This window comes from Chelonoidis abingdonii, chromosome 26 (genome assembly GCF_003597395.2).
Source record: "Chelonoidis abingdonii isolate Lonesome George chromosome 26, CheloAbing_2.0, whole genome shotgun sequence".
NCBI lineage: Eukaryota > Metazoa > Chordata > Testudines > Testudinidae > Chelonoidis > Chelonoidis abingdonii.
This window is the reverse complement of record NC_133794.1, coordinates 7,883,375-7,904,358: the sequence shown is the minus strand read 5'-3', so window position 1 is coordinate 7,904,358 and position 20,984 is coordinate 7,883,375. Positions and strand designations below refer to the sequence as shown.

Below are 20,984 nucleotides of genomic sequence, written 5' to 3'. Positions count from 1 at the left end.
GGAAAAAAAGTTCACATTTTTTCCCAATTTTTCTGGGACAAAATCTTTAATATGTTTGGTCTAGCGTTCTGACATTTTCTGGTGACACTGGGTGTAGGATAAATAATACGTAGGTGACACAATTACTAAACTTATGTGGGATTCAGAATTTTGGATACGTAATTCTAGTTTTTGCTAAATAAATATCAAGGAATACTGTCAACTTGAAACCAAGAAAAACATTAGAGAGACAAGGTGGATGCATCTTTTACTGGACCATCTTCTGCTGGTGAGAGAGACAAGCTTTCGAGCTACACAGAGCTCTTTTTCAGGTCTGGGAACTAACCTATAGTTACTTATCTTGTCTCCCTAATATCCTGGGACTGATATGGCTATAACAACACTGCATTGTTAATTACACAAAATTAAGTGAAAAGTGAGCATGCTTCTAGTCTTTCATAGTATAGTAGTCTTAAATGTTACTCAGCTATAGTGGGTAAAAATAATTTTCAGATAGAATTGTGATTTTAAAGGTGACTGTATACCTTTAAAAAAAGAGCAGGAATACTTGTGGCACTTTAGAGACTAACAAATGTATTTGAGCATAAACTTTCGTGGGCTAAAACCCACTTTATCGGATGCATCCACTGCATGCATCCGATGAAGTGGGTTTTAGCCCATGAAAGCTTATGCTCAAATAAATTTGTTAGTCTCTAAGGTGCCACAAGTACTCCTGTTCTTTTTGCATATACAGACTGAGACGGCTGCTACTCTGAAACCTGTCTACCTTTACGTTTTGGATATCTGAAGTTCTATTTTAGCACGATATTTAAGAATCTGATTGCAGCTATGAAGCTAGTTATATAGCAGTACATGGAAACTTCCACACCTGTTCTTCATGAGCCTTATTTCTCGTTTCAACTGTGGATCATCTGTCTTGGTTGTCTGAGACGTAAGGGTGACAGGAGAGGTCATCACTACTGTCTGTGGGAGGGAAGTGGTTGTTGGTGTGGTGCGGATCTGATATGTCTGCATATCTCCTGATGCAGCTGTTAAGACAGCAGAATAAGTTAAATTAAAAGGAAAAAAAATCTTAGAAAGCTACACTTTTATGGGAGACAGTATTCCTAAACGTTTTTGTAATACATACTCACTCTGCACTACCACCTGGTTGCTGGGCACAAGTATCTGCTGACCATCAGATGTTTGCGCATACTGCAGTATTGTTGTCCCAGGCTGAGTGCCACCAGCATTTGTCATTGTTAACGTCTGCAGACCCTGCACACCATCTGTACCTGAACTGGCCAGCTGCAGTGCTCCGTTTGGGGCAATAGTAACTTCAGTGAAAGAGAGAGAAAAAATATGGTAGATCCAGAGAAAATGTTTTCCTTCTGTGTACTAAGTACATTCTCTTCCTATCTGAAGTTGGTACTTTAAAAATTAGTCCCACAATTTTGTTCTATCTTTAAAGACTGATTTGACAGTCATGGGGCAGTCAGAAACACTGTTGGGTTAAAACAATATATTTACAATAAAATGTCCTTACACATGATACTAACGTCCAGTAGGCTATTAAACTGAATAAATTTAAGCAACCTAATTTATTTTCCTGGATTCACACAGTTTGTTTACTGTTTTGTATTTCACATAGCTTGAAGACTGAAAAGAGACTTATCAGCTTCTGGTCACTTTCAGGGTCATACAAAAATACAAAGCTGCAGTGTTTGAGTCGCAAACACAAAGGGAATACTTAATGTTTAAAAAATTGCTTTACACTTCCTCCCCCATAACGCTATAGAAATGTCTTCTAGCCTCAGGTTTTATAAAACCTCGCTTATGCACATTTTAAATTTTGGACCAAATTTGACACTTTTGGTTTCACTGCAATATAGAACATATAGACCAGGAGCTGACAACCTGCAGCACGCGAGCTGATTTTCAGTGGCACTCACACTGCCCAGGTCCTGGCCACCGGTCCAAGGGGCTCTGCATTTTAATTTAATTTTAAATGAAGCTTCTTAAACATTTTAAAAACCTTATTTACTTTGCATACAACAATAGTTTAGTTATATGTTATAGACTTAGAGAAAGAGACCTTCTAAAAACGTTAAAACGTATTACTGGCATGTGAAACCTTAAATTAGAGTGAATAAATGAAGACACGGCACACCACTTCTGAAAGGTTACCGACCCCAATATAGACTAAACTAGTCATGCCAGTTATAAGCTGCGCTGGCACTAAGGCTGAGATTTGCATATATATTTATACATTTACACAGACTTGGCTTGCACCCATGAAAAATTCACTATGTGGTAGAAATAGTGCTCCCTTCACTCCTCCCCACCCTCTGCTACTTCCCGAACAGCTCACTGTTGACTGACTAGATTGTGACACTGTCAAGTGGTGAGATTGTGACATCAGTGGCGAGTGACACAGCAGTTAGGGGAGAGGTTGGTGGTAGAAGCAACATATTTTGTAACTATTGTATGTGGACATTTTTGTAATTAAAAATAAATGCAGAAAATTTCCATATTTGCCTGTATTTTCATTTAGCCCCTAAAAAAAACACAGGGGCCTGATTAAAAACAAAAAAACATCAACCAGCAACTCCTGTTGTTCTTCATATGAGGAGAAAGTGTCTTTTTCTTAATGGGAGCTGCCGGGTGCTGCTCACATTTGAAAATCAGGCCACTTTATTTAAATGCTTACATGGGAGCTCAACTCTTCTGCACTTTTGGAAATCTCGCAAACAAGCTTTTACAGTTTTTCTCTGCTTCTCCTATTTTTAACACTGATATCAAAGCAAGGTGAAATATTAAATCCCCATGTAGTTTACTAGCTCACCCAAATTGTTTACGTTCTAAACTACTTGAGATTTTCCAACAGATATTTTCCAAGAATTAGGTATATTAATTTTCTCCAGGATAAACAAGTTTATAATTCTACAATGTCATTTAAGGAGAAATTCAAGCTTTATTTGATTAAAGAAATTATCTAAGACTATAAAGAAATGTCTTTATTTATCATTTACAGGACATTTTATTGTTTTAATCATTTAATGGATAAGTTGCCCCTAGACTACTGTTACCTTGGAGCAAAATATATTTTTAAAGCGAAGCACGTACTTTGAAAATGAACTGAAGATCCAAAATAGCCATGCCAGTCATAGACTGCATTGGCATTACTGCATGCAATATATATATATTTAAAAAAGGAAAGAAATTTATATTTTGGATTTTTTTTTAACTACAGAATTTTAGTTCATTTTTAAATTGCAGAAGTTTTGAATCAGACTCAATTTAAAATAGCATGCTTACTTTTAGTAATCCTGGATTTAGCTGGCAAGTAAATATGTTCAAAAGTTTGGAGTAATGTGACAGATCATTTAGTCTCTGGCAACAGTTTACACTTCATACAAAGTAGATGCCCGGACACGGGAATTGTTACATTAAAAGGCCAATCAACAAAAGAATACAGACACATTCTAACATCGTTAGCAGGGAGTAGCTGCCATGCAAAGCACGTTCAATCATTTTGACTTGTTAGGCTGGCTAAAGGGCAGACAAGATCAACATGCCTTTGACTTCCCACCCTGATACTATAATCTCTCACATTTGAGATTAAAGTCGTCACAGGGTAAAAATGACCAAGGCCTTTCAAGAAGGGGAGATTCTGCGACACAGAGAGGGAAGGGTGTGTCCCCTGGATGCAATCTGACCAAGAAGGTCAGTGAGGAAGAATGTCTTTCTAGAAATAGGAGGTATTTTCTGTTACTACGGCTAATAGCTAAAGTTAAGGTGAGACTAGCTAATCTTTTTGCAGTTTCATGACAGCTATGTTATGTATACTGTTTCTTTTGTTTAATTATTATTTTCTTTTGCTATTCTTAATCTTGTTTTAATTAGATCAGTTGTAGTCTTGGACTGTTGTTTTGGGGAATTTCATGCATACCATGGCAGAAAGAATACCTTCAAGAAGAAGGAAGGGGTGTCTGGAGCAGCAACCCACTTTGACTTCTTGGTCAGAAGAGCACAGACTAAAGGAGCCCTTTCCAATAAGGTGTGTCATTTGCAAAGATAAGGGCATAAGGAAAACACCAAAGCACCATGGGGGAGAACCAAGTTGAAAGGGATGCAAGTTCCAGATTTTATAGGAAAAGCGCTACAGCAAACAATTAATCATGACAATTACTAAAAAAGTGTAATAAGTTATATTAGAAAGGAAGAAATTAATCAACAAGGAAAGTTGGTCTTGTGATTAAGGCACTTAACTGAGAGTCAAGAAATCTGGGTGAAATTCCTGGCTCTTTCATCAGCTTCCTACGTGAGTAGGGCAAGTCACTTCAGCTCTCTCTGCCTCACTTCTCCATCCGTAAAATAGGGATAATAATGCTACCTTACTCCCACTTTTTGATTCTACTTACATGGTATGCTCTCTGGGTCAAGGATGGTCAGTCTCTTACTATGTGGATGTACAACATCTAGCACAATGGAGCCTTGCTCTTACCATGGGCAGCTAGCCACTACTTTAATTCCAACAAATAATGATAACTGCAATAGCTATCATTTGTATCGCCAATCCATCCACAAGCTCATCTTAGTGTCAAATATATGAGATACAATATAAACTTCTCCCCCATATAGTTTTGTGTAACAGAAGTATGTCTAGTTGAGTGTATATTTAATATAACATACTGTACTGTCCAGTGCTGGTCTGGTAGATAGGTGTGGGAACAGACATAGAGGTGACAGTAGAGACACCAGGACTTTCATCATCTCCTTTTCTATCTCGTGCGTCTTCGGATGAAAGATCTTTCAAGATTTTTCTATGGAAAATTTTTTTCTTCATTAGCACTTGTGAAAGCAAAAGATGGCAAACTAGTTGGCAATTACTCCTCTGAGTACAAATTTTAACAATGTTGCAGGCCAGTTTTGCTGGCAAATATTTCTCCACCGGTGACAATTTTTAAATTAATCAAACTACAAATGTAACAGAGATAGAGCACCTAAAACCAACATAGTTATAGAAACATGGTGCTAATATACATAGCTGATAATCTTTAATAGCATTACACACATTGTTACATACAAAAGACAAATCCTAGCTTGTGGTTGGCTGAAAAAGTCATGTGACAAGTCAGAAAATTTGTATTGTTACTGCCTCAGAGGTAATTTGCTTATATATTTACATAACATGACCTCCTCAGAGGTAAACAATACTGAAGTCTGGAGCAATGTTAATCAGTTGGACTGCATATGCAAATAGAGGTCACATTAGATTCCATTTATAATATCTTATAAAGGATTAATAAATGAAGATTTTTAATGGCTAATCAATTGTTATAGATTGCTATAGAGTTTGACAGATCAACAGGTTGCTTATAACGATCTAGAACGCACAACACTCATATCTGTAACAAGCTTATAATATCTACTAATCATTTATTAGCCCTTTATAAATGGAATCTTAATATTAAGTGTGACCCAAATATGTACATCTTCACTGGCTGCAGCTGTGTTCAGTCAAAACTACTATTGTTAACCTGGAAGAGCCAATCAGAAAGCATGTACCCATCTCTGCTTCCTGACTGAATCATCAAACAGTAATAGCTACTTTTCTGCTCGTCTAACTTTTTTAAAAAATCATGCCCTTAACTAAGAGATTTCTAGGCATTTTTGTGACTATATTTAACCAAACACATATTGACTTAATATTTGAATGAATATCAAAATTTGTTGTGTTTCAGGGTAATTACTGGCTTCGCTTCAGACAATATCATTCTGAGATCAAGAAATCCTGATGCTTACTTTAAGAGAAGCCAATATCTACTAAACATATGTTCCCAATAATTCTTAGCAGATATAGTCAACAAAATATAAAATATATTATCAATAGTACTATCATGCTTTTGTAATAAAGACTGTAAATAAGCAAAGTTTAAAATAAAAATTGCATATAGGAATTCTCTCCAAATTTCAAGTAATCATATTCCTGTAGTCAAGAGTTTCTTATTTCTTGTTCCTCATTCAAAAATCTGAACCCTTTACTTACAGTCAAAGAGTAATTCAGTATTAAACCACTTGTATATGCAAGTGCAATGTAAGATTTTCAATCATTGTCTTCTAAAAACCTTAAATATTTTAGAAATAAGCCCTCTGTAGTGACAATTTTCATAACTTACAATACATTGTAATAACCTGTAGTAAAACATTGTGCTGGAAACTCACACACAGATGTTTTAAAGGAGTTAAGCAAATTTTTTCTTTTCAATCAGCCTTGACAAAACAAAACGCACTTGTGCATATGTCAGCTTTTCTGTATTGTTTCTAGCAGTACAGCTGCATCATTCAGTAATGGGTGCATCAGAGTTTCCACCATAAATATTTTCCAGGGGTTTATAACTTGCCTGTTAGTGTTCTCCCTAGTTTAAAATCTCATGCTCTGATTCACACAATAACTGGGGATTTATGTGTGTCTCTCTAACTCTAATCAAAATCAATTTGTCAATTTTTGTTGTTGTTAGAATAAAGTGAAAACAAGTGGGATGCTTTAGGAATTGTTTTTTAATTCATTAGTTAAGTTTTTTTGCTCTGTGATACAAAATAATACGTTTCACTTATATAGTGCATTTCATCCAAGGATCTCATAACTCTAATAAAAATACTTAACTCTTGTACAGCCTAGTGCACTATATAGCTCACAATACCCTACGAGAATAAAAGCTCCCCATTTAACAGAAGAAGAAATGGAGGCACAGAGAATTTATACATCTTGTCCAAGGTCACATAACGAGTTAGCGGCCGTCCAACAGGAAAGCAGAATTCTTGACTTCCAATCCCATGCTCTCACTGCTATGTATCGCTTCCACCTAAATTATGTGCACAACTAGTATTTTCCCATAAAGTGTTCTTTGAGTGAGAATTGTTGACCATTCTTTTTTCACTCTTTTTTGTATGCGGAACTGAAAAAAAAATAGTTTAATGTAAACAGTTTATTTTTGGCATTTAATTTACGAGGAAAATAGAAGAGAGAATGGGGGTAAAAAAATAAAAATGAGAAGTACCGGTGGAGGTAGGAATAACTGCCACTCCTTGGGACTTTGGGGTAACTTCGCAAGCTTTAATTTGTAATTTTTTCAGAATATCCAAGTAAAAACTATAAAAGTTTAAGATGCATTATGCTTTTATTTCTTGGTTTATCACTTTGAAAAGTACAGAACATTCCCATTTAGCCAGATGGCGTAGCGAACATCAGAATCTTGGAAATAACCAAGCATTCAGATAAAAGGAAGTGCTATTAACTAAAATAGGGCTACATTGTGGAATTGGATAACTAGATTTTTTGGATAACTGGAATTATACTGTATGTCATTTGAAAACATAACAGTGTTTTACTCAGGTCCTCTTTTTAATAAAATAGCAATAACTAGTATGGTTAAAATGATAAAACAACTTTTCACTATACAATATCATCTTGGAGTCTGATCCTGCAGTCCTTATTCAAGCAAAGTTCCCCTTATAGTCAATGAGAACTTTGGTTGAACACTGGGTTAAAAAATCAGGTCTTTAGCTGATTCCACACAATAGAATTAAACTCACTAAACATCTGTGCTTCAACACACAGAGATGTTTTATATGTATATATATAAAATCACTTTCTTACACCAGCTGTAAATTTAGCCCAGTCTGTTAGAAAGGACTGGTTTTGCTATCAGTTTTCATTTAATATTCTTCATTATGGAAAAATAAAATCTAAGTATTTGCTTCAGTTTATTGTGTATCACCAAAAGCAGAAATAACTTTTGTATAAGCAGATACACTACATATTTTAGGGGAATAAAAAAATAATTCAGAAGGCTGATGAGATATAGGGAGATAACTGATGGAAGCTGTGATTTTTGTTAGTGCTTTTTAAAAGCTTCTAATAAAAAATACAGTAAAAATGTTTGTAAGGTTGAGACACTCTGTACCCCATGTTCACCACTTTTATATGGTTATGATATATTTTGAACAAAGTATGCCTTGTGAGGTATCATTTGAAAACTCATAATTTGCTGATTATCATCATCCTGTTGAAATGTGTGTAACATCACTGCATGTACAACTTTGAGATTTCGCTAAATGATTTTACTGAAATATGTTGTCGTCCTAGGTAATACCCACAAACTAATTTATCCGAGACAAAGACATACTAGCATGGCAGCAACGTGCTAAAGGGACATTACCAGCTCAGCTGGGGATCAACCAGCGGGGCAGAAGTTATACGCTAGACATTTACATTTCATCCCAGAGATGGTTCGAATCTCACATACGCAGGGACTGTTTGTCTACACCTCGACAGGGAGGTAATCCTCAAAGAGAGAAGGAGGGTATAAAAACAAGAGACAATGACTGCCACATCACCTCTCTCTTCATTTAGGTATTAGCTTACAGTTTTATCTTTGTATTTCTTTTATAACGAATTCTGGCTTTTATGACATCACTTGAAATCTCTTAACATGTATCTTTCTCTATTTAATAAATTTGTTTTATTGTTTTATCTAAACAAGTGTGTTTGGATTGAAGTATTTGAGAATCTCTACTTAGGATAACAAGGCTGGTGCATAATCATTACCCAGTGTTGGAATTACAGATGCACTATGAGTTTACACTGTCCAGAGTATACTGAGCAGTGTAAGACACACATTTCTGAGGAACAGGGCTGGGACTGGGGATATGCAGGTGTCTCCCTGTAAGTAATTTATGAGTGGCTAGTTAAAAGCACTCAATACTGTGTAGCTGGGAAAAAGTTACATGCAGGAGGCTGCATGTGGGCAGAACCTGAAGTGGTTGTTCACCAGCAAAGCTGTGTAAGAGGATCACAGATTAGAAAGTTACGGGGGCACAGCTGTTTGGAAGTCCAGACTGTATCCTGGGGAATGTCACAAAGATACTCACCGGTAAGACGGTCGCCGTGCTAAGATACCTCGGGTCTTCTGTGAAGAACCTATGCTATCTGATGAATCCTGAGAATCCTCACTCTCTGACAAAGAAGATACCTAAAAAGCATATCCCATGTCACTATGCAGTACACTACACAAGTACCCAAGACAGTTCGCATTTCTCAATTTAAATTTATACAAGACGCAAGTGCATGGAGACTAAATACATGTAACTAATTACCAAAAAATTGCAAGAAACAGTATGTTCCAGATTTAGTGCTATCAAATATCTTTACTACAAGATGAGCAATTCTTTGAGACTGCCATAGTTAAGGAGCACAAACTAGGAAGTTATTTAACAGAAGCCAGAATACAATTACTTTAAAAACTAAAGATGGACATGAACCAAACTCCCGGATCCGAACTCCCCTAAACTCTGGGATGTTCAAAATCAACACCTGAAATTTGTGGCTTGGTTCTGTGTCTACTGAAGACTGTGCAAGAGACAGGCAGAAAAAGAAAAATCAAGTAATTCTCTGGAGTCTCCATGATAGCAGGCATTCCTTTATTTATGGAAAAAGTTTTGTGAAGTCTACTGAACAGACATCAGAATAGTCTATGAGTAAACTCCTTTGCCATGATTTTTCCTGAGATATAATTTCACTGCTATAAGTCTCAAGAAAGTAACAATAACATGTCAAATATGCATCTTTATATATTCTCTGTCTCTCTACATGCACGGAGCAAGTGAGCTAGGTGAACTAGATTATACAACAGCTCAAAGTGGCAAGCACATCAGTGCAAGCCTTTTTAATGCTAAGCATTAATCTTCGATACTGATTGGTTGCTTGCTTTATACATAAGTTGCAAAACAGATATAATATATTTTAAAAAAAGTTAAGGGAGGATAGGTCTGTCAATTACTATTAGCCAAGATGGTCAGGGATGCGATCCCATGGTAGGGTCAGCCTTAACCCTTTGACTGCCAGAAGCCAGGTGTGGAAGACAGGGATGGATCACTGGAAAACTGCCCTATTTTGTACTCTCCCTAAAGCTCTAATACTGGCTGCTGTCAGAGACAGGATACTGGGCTAGATGGACCATTGGCCTGATCGATATGGCTACCCTTATGTTTTTGTGTTCTTATGTAATCCTTACTCCAGCCTGAGAAAGTAAATGTTAACTCACCACTACAAAAAAGCAGCAAAGATACTATAAAAAAGTTTATAGTGATCGACACAAGGATGCACCTTTATTAGTTCCTTACATCCATATAGCCCAAGAAAAGGTTTATAACATTAAAATCTGAAAACCTTCAATTACTTCACACAAACTGTTCTATGCTGTAGAGCCAATCAACCCATGACGCTACTAACAGCACTATCAACCATGGAAAAATGCTTAAGGTTTTCATCAAAATACCATAACCTTAGGTCTGACTCCTGGAACTCAAATTCAGAAGCAACATGAGGAGTGTCCCACTCATAGAACAGGGGGAAACTAGGGATATTACAAGAACTGTATTAGCAATCCTTGCTAGTATAGGCAACTAATGGCATAAGACCATAAGAATGGCCATACAGCGTCAGACCAAAGAGCCATCTAGCCCAGTATCCTGTCTTCCGACAGTGGCCAATGACAAGTGCCCCAGAGGGAATGAACAGAACAGGTAATCATCAAGTGATCCAACCCCTGTTGCCCATTCCCAGCTTCTGACAAACAGAGGCTAGAGACACCATCCCTGCCCCTCCTGACCAATAACCATTGATGGACCTATCCTCTATGAACTTATCTAGTTCATTTTTGAACCCCGTTACAGTCTTGGTCTTCACAACATCCTCTGGCAAGGAGTTCCACAGGTTGACTGTATGTTGTGTGAAAAAATATTTCTTTTTGTTTGTTTTAAATCTGTGGCTTAATGATTTCATTTGGTGACCTCTAATTCTTGTGCTATGAGGAGTAAATAACACTTCCTTATTTACTTTCTCCACACCAGTCATGATTTTATAGACCTCTATCATATATCCTGCCTTAATCTTCTCTTTTCCAAGCTGAAAAGTCCCAGTCTTATTAACCTCTCCTCATGTGGCAACTGTTCCATACCCATTATCATTTTTGTTGCCCTTTTCTGAACCTTTTCCAATTCCAATATTTCTGTTTGAGATGGGGTGACCAGATTTGCACGCAATATTCAAGATGTGGACGTACCATGGATTTATATAGAGGCAATATGATATTTTCTGTCTTATTATCTATCCCTTTCTTAATGATTCCCAACATTCTGTTTGCTTTTTTAACTCCCGCTGCACACTGAGTGGATGTTTTCAGAGAAGTATTCCAATGACTCCAATATGTCTTTCTTGAGTGGCAACAGCTAATTTAGACCCCATCATTTTATATGCATAGTTCAGATTATGTTTTCCAATGTGCGTTAATTTGCATTTTTCAACACTGAATTTCATCTGCCATTTTGTTGCCCAGTCACCCAGTTTTGTGAGATTCCTTTGTAGCTCTTCCCAGTCTGCTCGGGACTTAACTTTCTTGAGTAGTTTTTTATCATCTGGAAATTTTACCACTTCACTGTTTACCCCTTTTTCCAGATCATTTACGAACATGTTGAATAGTTCCAGTACAGATCCCTAGGGGACACCATTATTTACCTCTCTCCATTTTGAAAACTGACCATTTATTCCTACCCTTTGTTTCCTATCTTTTAACCAGTTATCAATCCATGAGAGGATCTTCCCTCTTATCTCATGACAGCTTACTTTGCTTAAGCCTTTGGTGAGGGACCTTGTCAAAGGCTTACGGAAAATCTAAGTACACTACATCGACGGCAGTGGTCTCCAGCCTTTTTTGTCTGGAGGGCACTAGACGACGAGCCACGGAGGACTGTGGTAGCGGACGAGCATCTGCTGAAATTCTGCCGACAAGCAGCAACGTCAATAGGCATCGCTGCCGAAATGCCACCAACAAGTAGCATCATCCAGAGGCGTCGCTGCCGAAAATTGGCGGCATTTTGGCAGCAAGGCCTCTGGATGATGCAGACTGTCGGCGGCATTTCGGCGGATGCTTGTCCGCCAGTCAGTATGTGGGTGCACTTAGATGCCCCGGCGGGCGCCATGGGCACTGTGTTGGGGACCCCTGATCTACGGGATCCCCCTTGTCCACATGCTTGTTGACCCCTTCAAAGAATTCTAGTAGACTGATGAGGCATGATTTCCCTCTACAAAAACCATGTTGACTCTTCCACAACAAATTATGTTCATCTATGTGTCTCATAATTTTGTTCTTTACTATAGTTTCAAGTAATTTACCTGGTACTGAAGTTAGGCTTACTGGCCTGTAATTGCCAGGAAAGCCCCTGGAGCCTTTTTTTTAAAATGGCATAAAATTAAGTATCCTCCAGTCAACTGGTACAGATGATGATTTAAGCATTAGGTTAGATCCCACAGTTAGTAGTTCTGCAATATCATATTTGAGTTCCTTCAGAACTCTTGGATGAATACTATCTGGTCCTGGTGACTTATTACTGTTTGGTTTTGTCAATTTGTTCCAAAACCACCTCTAATGATACCTCAATCTGGGACAGTTCTTCAGATTAGTCACCTAAAAAGAATGGCTCAGGTTTGGGAATCTCCCTCACATCCTCAGCCATGAAGACCGAAGCAAAGAATTCATTTAGTTTTTCTGCAATGGCCTTAACATCCTTGAGTGCTCCTTAAGCATCTCGATTGTCCGGTGGCCCCACTGATTGGTTAGCAGGCTTCCTGCTTCTGATGTACTTAAAATTTTTTTTGCTATTACTTTTAGAATCTTTGGCTATCAATTCTTCAAAAAAATTTTGGCCTTCCTAATTATATTTTTACACTTCACTTGCCAGACTTTATGCTCTTTTCTAATTTCCTCACTAGGATTTAACTTCCACTTTTTAAAGGATGCCTTCTTGCCTCTCACTGCTTCTTTTACTTTGTTGTTAAACCACAGAGGCACTTTTTTGGTTCTCTATGCTTATTTAAGTTGAGCCTCTATTATGATGTCTTTAAAAAGTTTCCATGCAGCTTGCAGGGATTTCACTTTTGGTGCTGTACCTTTTAATTTCTGTTTAACTTAATTTTTGTATAGTCCCCCTTTCTGAAATTAAATGCTACCATGTTGGGCTGCTGTGGTGTTTTCCCCGCCACAGGGATGTTACATTTAATTATATTATGGTCACTATTGCCAATCAAGCTACATTCACCTCTTGGACCAGATCCTGTGCTCCACTATGGACTAAATCAAGAATTGCCTCTCCTTTGGTGGGTTTCAGAACTAGATGCTCCAAGAAGCAGTCATTTAAGGGGTAAAGAAGCTTTACCTCTGCATCCCGTCCTGAGGTGACATGGACCCAGTCAATATGGGGATAGTTGAAATCCCCCATTATTACTGAGTTTTTCATTTTTATAGCCTCTCTAATCTCCCACAGTCACTATCCCCATCCGGTCAGGTGGTCGGTAATATATGCCTACTGCTACATTATTATTATTAGAGCATGGAATTATATCCACAGAGATTCTATGCTACCGCTTAGTTCATTTAAATTGTTACTTCGTTTGATCCTATGCTTTCTTTCACGTTGGAGGAAGGCTATCTGTTATTGCTAAGGCTGCGAGTCTGTGACGGAGGTCACGGATTCCATGACGCCTGTGACTTCTGCAGTGGCTGGTGCTGGCTCAGGGGCTGCCCTCCCCTCCCACCCAGCACCAGCAGTAGTCCAGGGCCATGTGCCACTGCATAGCCCCTCCACCCCACGGGGGTCCCAGGACATGAGCCGCGGCCCAGCCACCACCTCCAACACAGGTGAGGTCCCGGGCCACATTGCCCAGCACCTGCAGTGCCCTCGGAATGCTCCCTTCAGAGCACCTGCGGCCCCCCGCTCAAGTTTTAGTTGTGGGTATTTTTAGTAAAAGTCATGGACAGGTCATACGCTGTGACTAAAACGTAGCCTTATTTATTGCTACCAAGCAGAGCATGAATATTACAATGCTGGCAAAAGCTAGTGAGTTTTAGGAATAAGACACCAGAGGAAAAGGGTGACCCACCCTCACTTAAAGAAACATGGTTAAGGTGAGAATGGGAGAAGGAGCACCATTTAAGAAAAAGAAGGGAGAGGATTTAAAAAAAAACTTCAAATAATAAAAAATTTACTGTGTGGAGACTTGTATTTTGGTTGCTCAGAGTAGTGTATTTATAATTAGAGTCAGCTGAAGACAATGAACACATTTTAAAACAGCAGCAGCATATCACTGAAGAAATATGCAAGAATATTTGTACAGACTACTCAAATGGATTTAACAGTTTTTATTTTATATGAGGTTTTTATCTGTAATTTTCTTTTTATTCCATTTGTAGCCTTTTCCAGTTGCCAAGTGTCAATTTTTTTCTCTGATGATCCCAATTAAACACAAGCAAACAAAGCTCCTTTATTTATACTTATCTCTGTACCAGCAAGATAAGGTCAGCAAGAATGTGTATAGCTCTGGGGAAAGTACTTTTTAGTTAGCTGTCACAGCAAAGAGGAGTTTGCTATCAACATTTAGAGAAAGTTGCTCATGTTTCTTTTGTCTCCTGAATGCCATGAAGTTCACCAAAGTTCTTTTATGAAGATAGCTAAATTTTCCATTCCCCTACACCTACTGTGTTTGTTAAAAGCAGATGGGAAAATTGAAGCACAAAACAATGAACTGACTTGCTCAAAATCAATGAGTGAGCAGCAGATCCAGGTCTCATAGGGCAGGAATATGTCATATTCTGTACAGCAAAGAATATACTGTTGGCACTCAACAAATAAGAATCACCACTCACGTCTGCTGACTTGACCCACATCTTAACCCCTGGATTGTTTTGATTCACTCCTAATTTGGATATTAAAGTACATGGGATGATGAACTGTTAGCAGTGCTTTCCTTCAAATAAGATATTAACCAGAGTTTCTTTCTGTCCATCTATAATGCAATTTAAAGATCTCATGGCAATTTCTGAAGAGTCAGAAATAAACCTGGTAATCTGGCCAATATTCCCCCAAATCTAGTCTGTGCCATACCTATTAATTGCCACTACACTATTTTTATTATTATTTAAAGAAGTTTGGGATACCTCAAATATGAGACTCCTATTTATTTTTATAAACATATAAAAAACATAGCTACATGTCACAATATATATTATGCTTACTAGGAATATAACTACGTAACAATATAATTACATATACACTAACTGTCAAAACATCAAATGCAACTAGTTCACACATTATTTTTGTAATCAATTAGGCTTTAAAAATTATAAGGAGCACATAAAAGTATCTGATAAGTCATATATTTTTGCAAAAATAAATAAATAAAAAGTAGCTTGTGGACAGAGATATTATGTACATAAAGTTTCAGCGCCAATCAAATCTTTATATATAAATAATAAAGCCCTAAAATAGAGTTTTAAAATGCAATCTTAACTCTAAGGGCACCTCTGAGCAATATAAAACATTAAATATCTAAACAGTGATTAAATAAAAATGATGTTCCCAAAAATAAAAATTTTTAGGGCTTGGATTTACAAATTGGCTTCCTAGATGTCCTTCCTACATTAGAAAAATTCACAGACACTTTACTAATGGTGCCAGTGAGGCTGCACTGTGGTAGTTCAGATCAATCAGATAAGACTTCACAAGTCATTTCACATATGTTAAAAAAACCCTACTACATAGTTACCTGCACTGTTTGCACCTGGGGTGAGTGGATTACAGAGGACTGAGCTGTTTGAATGACTCCCTGGACCTGTACTTGCTCTCCAGGAAGCTGTACAACTGTCAACGGAGTAGGACCTCTTAGAGACATCTAAAACAAATACAGAGTTTATTAATAAAACCAGACGTATGCTTTGTAGCATGTAGTTATAAAATGCAGATAAGCCTATGACAATTAGTGGGGAATGGGCATTAAGAGAGGCTTGTTTTAAGTTGAGACATAAAATAGTCTTTAAAAATTAAATGTGTTTTTCAGATACACTGCTGTATATGAAAGTCTAAACCAGTCATTGATTTGCCTTCGGTTAGGGAGAAAACCAAATGCTTTAGCAATACATGCGAATACAAAATTGTGGCTCATGTAGTAAAGCAGACTTTTCCACAGTAACACTGAGCTCTCCACTGAGAGTGATTTTTTATATCTATATATATAGCTCTATAATATGTACATGGCACTTTACAGATAACGACAAAGCCTCTCTCTGGGAGAGCTTATTGTTTAAGCTTTAATTCCATCATAATAGGTGTATTAAATTAGACAAACAGAAGACAGATTGTATAATATGATGGGCACCCTCGATTCCCACTTAAATCCACAGGTATTGAAAAAAATCAGCACTTCACAAGAACAGACCTTAAATTAGATTAAATCAACAAGAGGGGCGGGACAAAAGCTGAGTGGAGGATCAGAACAAGAACAAGATAATGCAGGAGTATGGGTGACATAAGGTATGCATTTTGAGGGTATTTTTCTTATAAATAGGGGAAGGCTATGGCTCAATGGGGGACCAGTTCAGGGAGGGATTCAACACATAGTGAGACAGTTAGACAGGCACCTTGGGGCGAGCAAAAAGAAATAACAGCAGAGGAGCCAAATTTTACAGGGCCTGGAAGGCAAGGAGGACATAGAATTCAATGCAGAAGGCAAAAGAGAGCAGGGAAAGTAGATTATTTTTGCAGCTGAATTATGGTCTGGAGACAAATGAGAAGTCAGAGAAAAGAGTGTTGCTATATCAAGATGCAAGACTAACAAGGCCTGGACTAAGATTTTACTGATGGGCATGAAGAAATTAGAGAGTAGTGGAAAATCTGGCCAGATTAAGTAATATCAGCAACGTAGAGGGGAGAAAGAGAGAGAGGACTTGAAAATTACACCAACAGTGTATACATATGGGACAGCGAAGGTGGCAGAGAAGTTGATGAAACTGGCTGCCACTGACAATGGCTGTCTTACTCTGATAAATTCCAGGAAAACAAACACAGTACTGCTCAGTTTGCGGTCTGGTGAACTATACAGAACTCTTCAGCTAGAACTTAAAAGATACCATGCAGGAGACAAACAAGCACTCATTCTTTACGGCAATTTGATTGCATTATTCAGCATATATTTATAGAATAATGTTTCTGACCTTTGTCATATAAGACTTAAGACATCTGGTCTTCAATATTTATTATTAAAATCTCAGGTATTGATATATCTTAAATCTAAGACGAATAAGCAAAACCTAATTTCTATTAACATGATCTCTTTATACAACAATTTTAACATTTTGATAAGTGTATATTCATGACTTTGAACTCAAATGAGCCTTTTGTACTTTTAAATTTACTAAAGCTGTACAAATAAGTGCAAAGTTAAATCACCAGTTTCCTCCCCTAAATTCTGCACTACTTATCTTAATCTGGAATAGAAGATTTTTTTTAGAAAAGATGAATTATTAAAACCTAGATACAAAAATATTTATAAAAGTGCAATAGCTAAGTTCTTACAGAATCAAAACTTACTTTGGTATCACAAATCAAACTGTGACTTTTTTGCCAACTCTATGCCAAATGAATACATATATTTTGTAGAATCAGACTGTAATCAAACAACAGGATGTTTGTTCATGTTCACTATCAAGTTATTGTTTTAAGCAATTATGACTAAACTGCAGCTAAATTTCACATTAAAATCTGAACTCCCTACATGGGGCAAACTCTGGATCATTTAAAAAAGTACTCTTTTGCAAAGCTCAGAAAAGGGACAGAAGGACAGTGAGAGGAGACATTCTCTAGGAAAACTCATTTTGCAGATGCAACAGTCTTAAAGTGGCCGCATCTTGAATGATTCGCTTTTAAGCTCTGAAAATGCAGTTGCCTCAAATGTTTTTCATCAAAAACAAAGATAACAAACGTTTCTAAAGCATCAGTATGGTTTTTTTTTTCCAAATCAAGTGTTCTTTAGTAGAGTTCACTAGAGCTTGTTCCCAGAAAAATCTACAACCTATATGTTTTATTTTGTAAAATTAACTCATTTATTCAATTCCAAATGGCTTAAAAGAAAGCGTTTCAGAGATGCTGAGCACCGACGACCGCTGTCAAAGGGAGCTGCAAATGCTCAGCTACTCCCACTTGTCAGGCTGCGTCATTACTACAAAGGATCTAAAATTTAACAAGAATGATGAGTTAAATGTTCTGCACTGTACTAGTATCAGATATGTTTAGATATTTTGAATCCAAGCCAAGATATTAATTTTGTTGAGTCCATTCAAAAACAACTGTAAATTTCTCCGATGCTATTTCCTGGTTCTTATTCTTCCTGAATGTTTTATAAAACTGTAGAATATAGTCTGAACACAAAAAATTCTCTTAACTAGTTAAAAAAGTTTACCTGTTGAGCAATGTGAGAGAGATGAGCTGCCTGCAGTGGTGTACCTTGTATGGACGTTGTTTGTGGTGGTGTCGCTGAACTGTTACTGGTACTCTTGTGCACCTCTTCCATAATCAACTACAAGAAAACTAGGGAGTTAATTCAATTAACAATACTTTTCAAAATTGTAGGCTGGGATTTTCAAAGGAAGTTAGGTGCCCAACTTCCATCAACTTTCAATGGGCTTGGAGTGCCTATATGAAAATCCCAGATATAATTAATATTAGTACTTTGCACTTCTACACCACCTTTCATCAGAGGATAGCAAAAAGCACTCAAGCATTCTTTAAGTAAAAGATTCACAATCCGCCTTTGACATAGTTAAGCGTTACTATCCCCCTTTTAGAAATGGAGGAACTGAAGTACAAACACATTAGCAATTTGCCCAAACCCACAGAGCAAATCAGTGGGAAAGCCAGGAAGACCACCTGGCAGTCCTATCCCTTAGTGCCGTGCAAGAGCCCACTAAATCCTCAACCATATGTTCTGAAAGGGGTTAGCTCTGTCAATTCTAGGAGTTCAACTATTTTCAGTACTGGTTCAGATGCGCCCATTGTCAGTAAGAGTTAAATTTACCTATAAAATTTCTACACTAAAGTTATCACCACTAAGCATGTATATCAGTGTACTAAAAGAATAGTGTGCTCTAATGTGTTTGCATCTCTAGATTAGTAATTAATAGAGACCAGATTCTAAAAACTGTTTATCTAAGATACCAGCCAAAATTACCACAAAACATTTAAAATTAAACAAATTGAATTTAAAACCCAACTGTTCCCTAAGTGTAAACAGCATAGCTAGTATTTAGATATTAAACATAAGTAGATCCAAGGTTTAATAATTTTAAGACCCTATAAAATTAACCAGACCCTTACATTATAAAGGTAATTTCTCAGATTTTCACTTTTTACATTTAATTATCTGACATCATTTTAAGGTTAAAATAATAAATCAGGAGATTTAGTGTAATGTAAAATGCAGACACATTTAGGTTGAGGGGGTGGACTGGAATGAGACATTAAAAGATCTGTAAGTGCTAAATATTTTGTCACACAAGGTTTGAAACAGTTGCAAGGACAGTTGCTATGAGACTGGAAATTACATTTCTCTCTGTGGAAATGTGAGTCATTGATTTTTCCCTACTGACATCAACCACAGCTCTTGCAGCTTGACATATACTCAGAGGGCAAGAAGTCAATTTACATGAAGACTCAGGGGCTAATCTTGCCATCCTTACTTACGTGAGGAGTCTCACTGAAGTCAAGACTCCTCCTCAAGGAGGTTGCAAAATATGGTCTTGTAGTGAGAAAACTGAGAAGATTAATGATATAGTGAGATTGGAAGCTGTACCCCTCAAAATAAGGTATTCAGATTCTTTAAAATGCGTTGTAGTTTACCAACAAAACAGAGGTTTCACTTTAGAATGATGGGACTGTGAGAGCTGTACATTGCTTCCAATATGTCCACTTTTTTTCTTTTAACCCCCTCACCTAAACAGAATCACCCTACAGCACTAGCTAAGATTACCATGGTGTTGATGCTCCTACACAGTAGCTTTCCCTCCCCATAGCACCAGTAGCAGTGAGAATCAGACTAGGAGCCAGACTGACATGCTATTCAATTTCACACTACCCTGCTTTCAAAAAACAAACAAAAACAAAAACAGCTACTATGGAGGAGGAAAGGCAGGGTTTTAATCCCAGTGAATTTTCCTTCCTTGGCAGCTGTTGCTTTACAGTACATGAAAACTTAAAATAAATATTTAAAAAATGAGACAGAATTAGTAATGGAAGTAATTTAAATAGCAGTAAACTTACAACAGCGAAGAACAGGATTACTGAAAAATGTGGTATGCGGGTTTGTTTATCAGAGTCATACAATGCACACAAAAGAAAGCTGGTGAAAATCAACTACATTTTTACAAAGGAAACATGTATATTTTGTATTTTTGCCAATTAAAATATCACAAATATCACTGGTGAACAGGACACTGTCAAACTTAAATTTAGTCAACTGCAAAAAAATAAAAGAAAAGGAGTTTCTGATCAGACACCAGTCTGCAAGTCCTCCACAGTTCCTGTAGTTTTCAATCAAATGTTCTTATTTTTAAAAATCTTTTTCTCTCCTGTTGCTGCATGAAAGAGTCACATTAAGACCAGGAGAAACTGACTGTAATTAAATAATGAAACTGATTAAACAGAAAGTTACTCTCAAATAAACAAAGTAAATAAAGAGATGTGAAGCACTTATGTCATCCAATTAATAAGTAAGGAAGTACATGCTATCCAGCATGACACAATTAAGTGTGCAAGAAATTTTACATGCTTCTGTTTTTCAAAAGTAACCTACTTTGCTGGAAAAGTATGTATTGTCTATGGGAGGCATGTTAACGTTTTATACATAGTGATTTCTATCTATTCAGCTTTCAGGAAGACACTATCAGAGGTGAGAAAAAGTTCAAGTTAATCTCTGATGACACAACTTCTCAACCAAAGAGAGATCAATGTACTGAATACGGAAAATTTGTAAGTACTTCAGTTTTTAACAGCACTGCATTGACTGCTTGCAACAACAACAAAACATATGTTTAGTTGAAGCCAAAGTACATACTTTT

The 20,984-nt window shown here is 37.1% G+C and overlaps 1 protein-coding gene across 5 annotated transcripts in view; it reads right to left on the bottom strand.

Moving 5' to 3' along the window:
* Positions 1 to 20,984, bottom strand: part of ATF1 (activating transcription factor 1) — a 29,973-nt gene that overhangs the window by 3,539 nt on the left and 5,450 nt on the right. The window contains exons 2-7 of one of the 5 annotated variants that reach the window (XM_032786487.2): positions 18,332 to 18,459; positions 15,644 to 15,769; positions 8,917 to 9,017; positions 4,675 to 4,805; positions 1,134 to 1,316; positions 869 to 1,028 (exon numbers count right to left, since the gene is read on the bottom strand). In XM_032786487.2, the coding sequence (XP_032642378.1) occupies positions 869 to 1,028; positions 1,134 to 1,316; positions 4,675 to 4,805; positions 8,917 to 9,017; positions 15,644 to 15,769; positions 18,332 to 18,442 (812 nt within the window). In that variant the 5' untranslated portion in view covers positions 18,443 to 18,459. Of the gene's footprint in view, positions 1 to 868; positions 1,029 to 1,133; positions 1,317 to 4,674; positions 4,806 to 6,748; positions 6,921 to 8,916; positions 9,018 to 15,643; positions 15,770 to 18,331; positions 18,460 to 20,984 lie in introns of those variants that run through there. The other 4 variants (XM_032786486.2, XM_032786489.2, XM_032786488.2 and 1 more) reach the window with 4 other exon arrangements.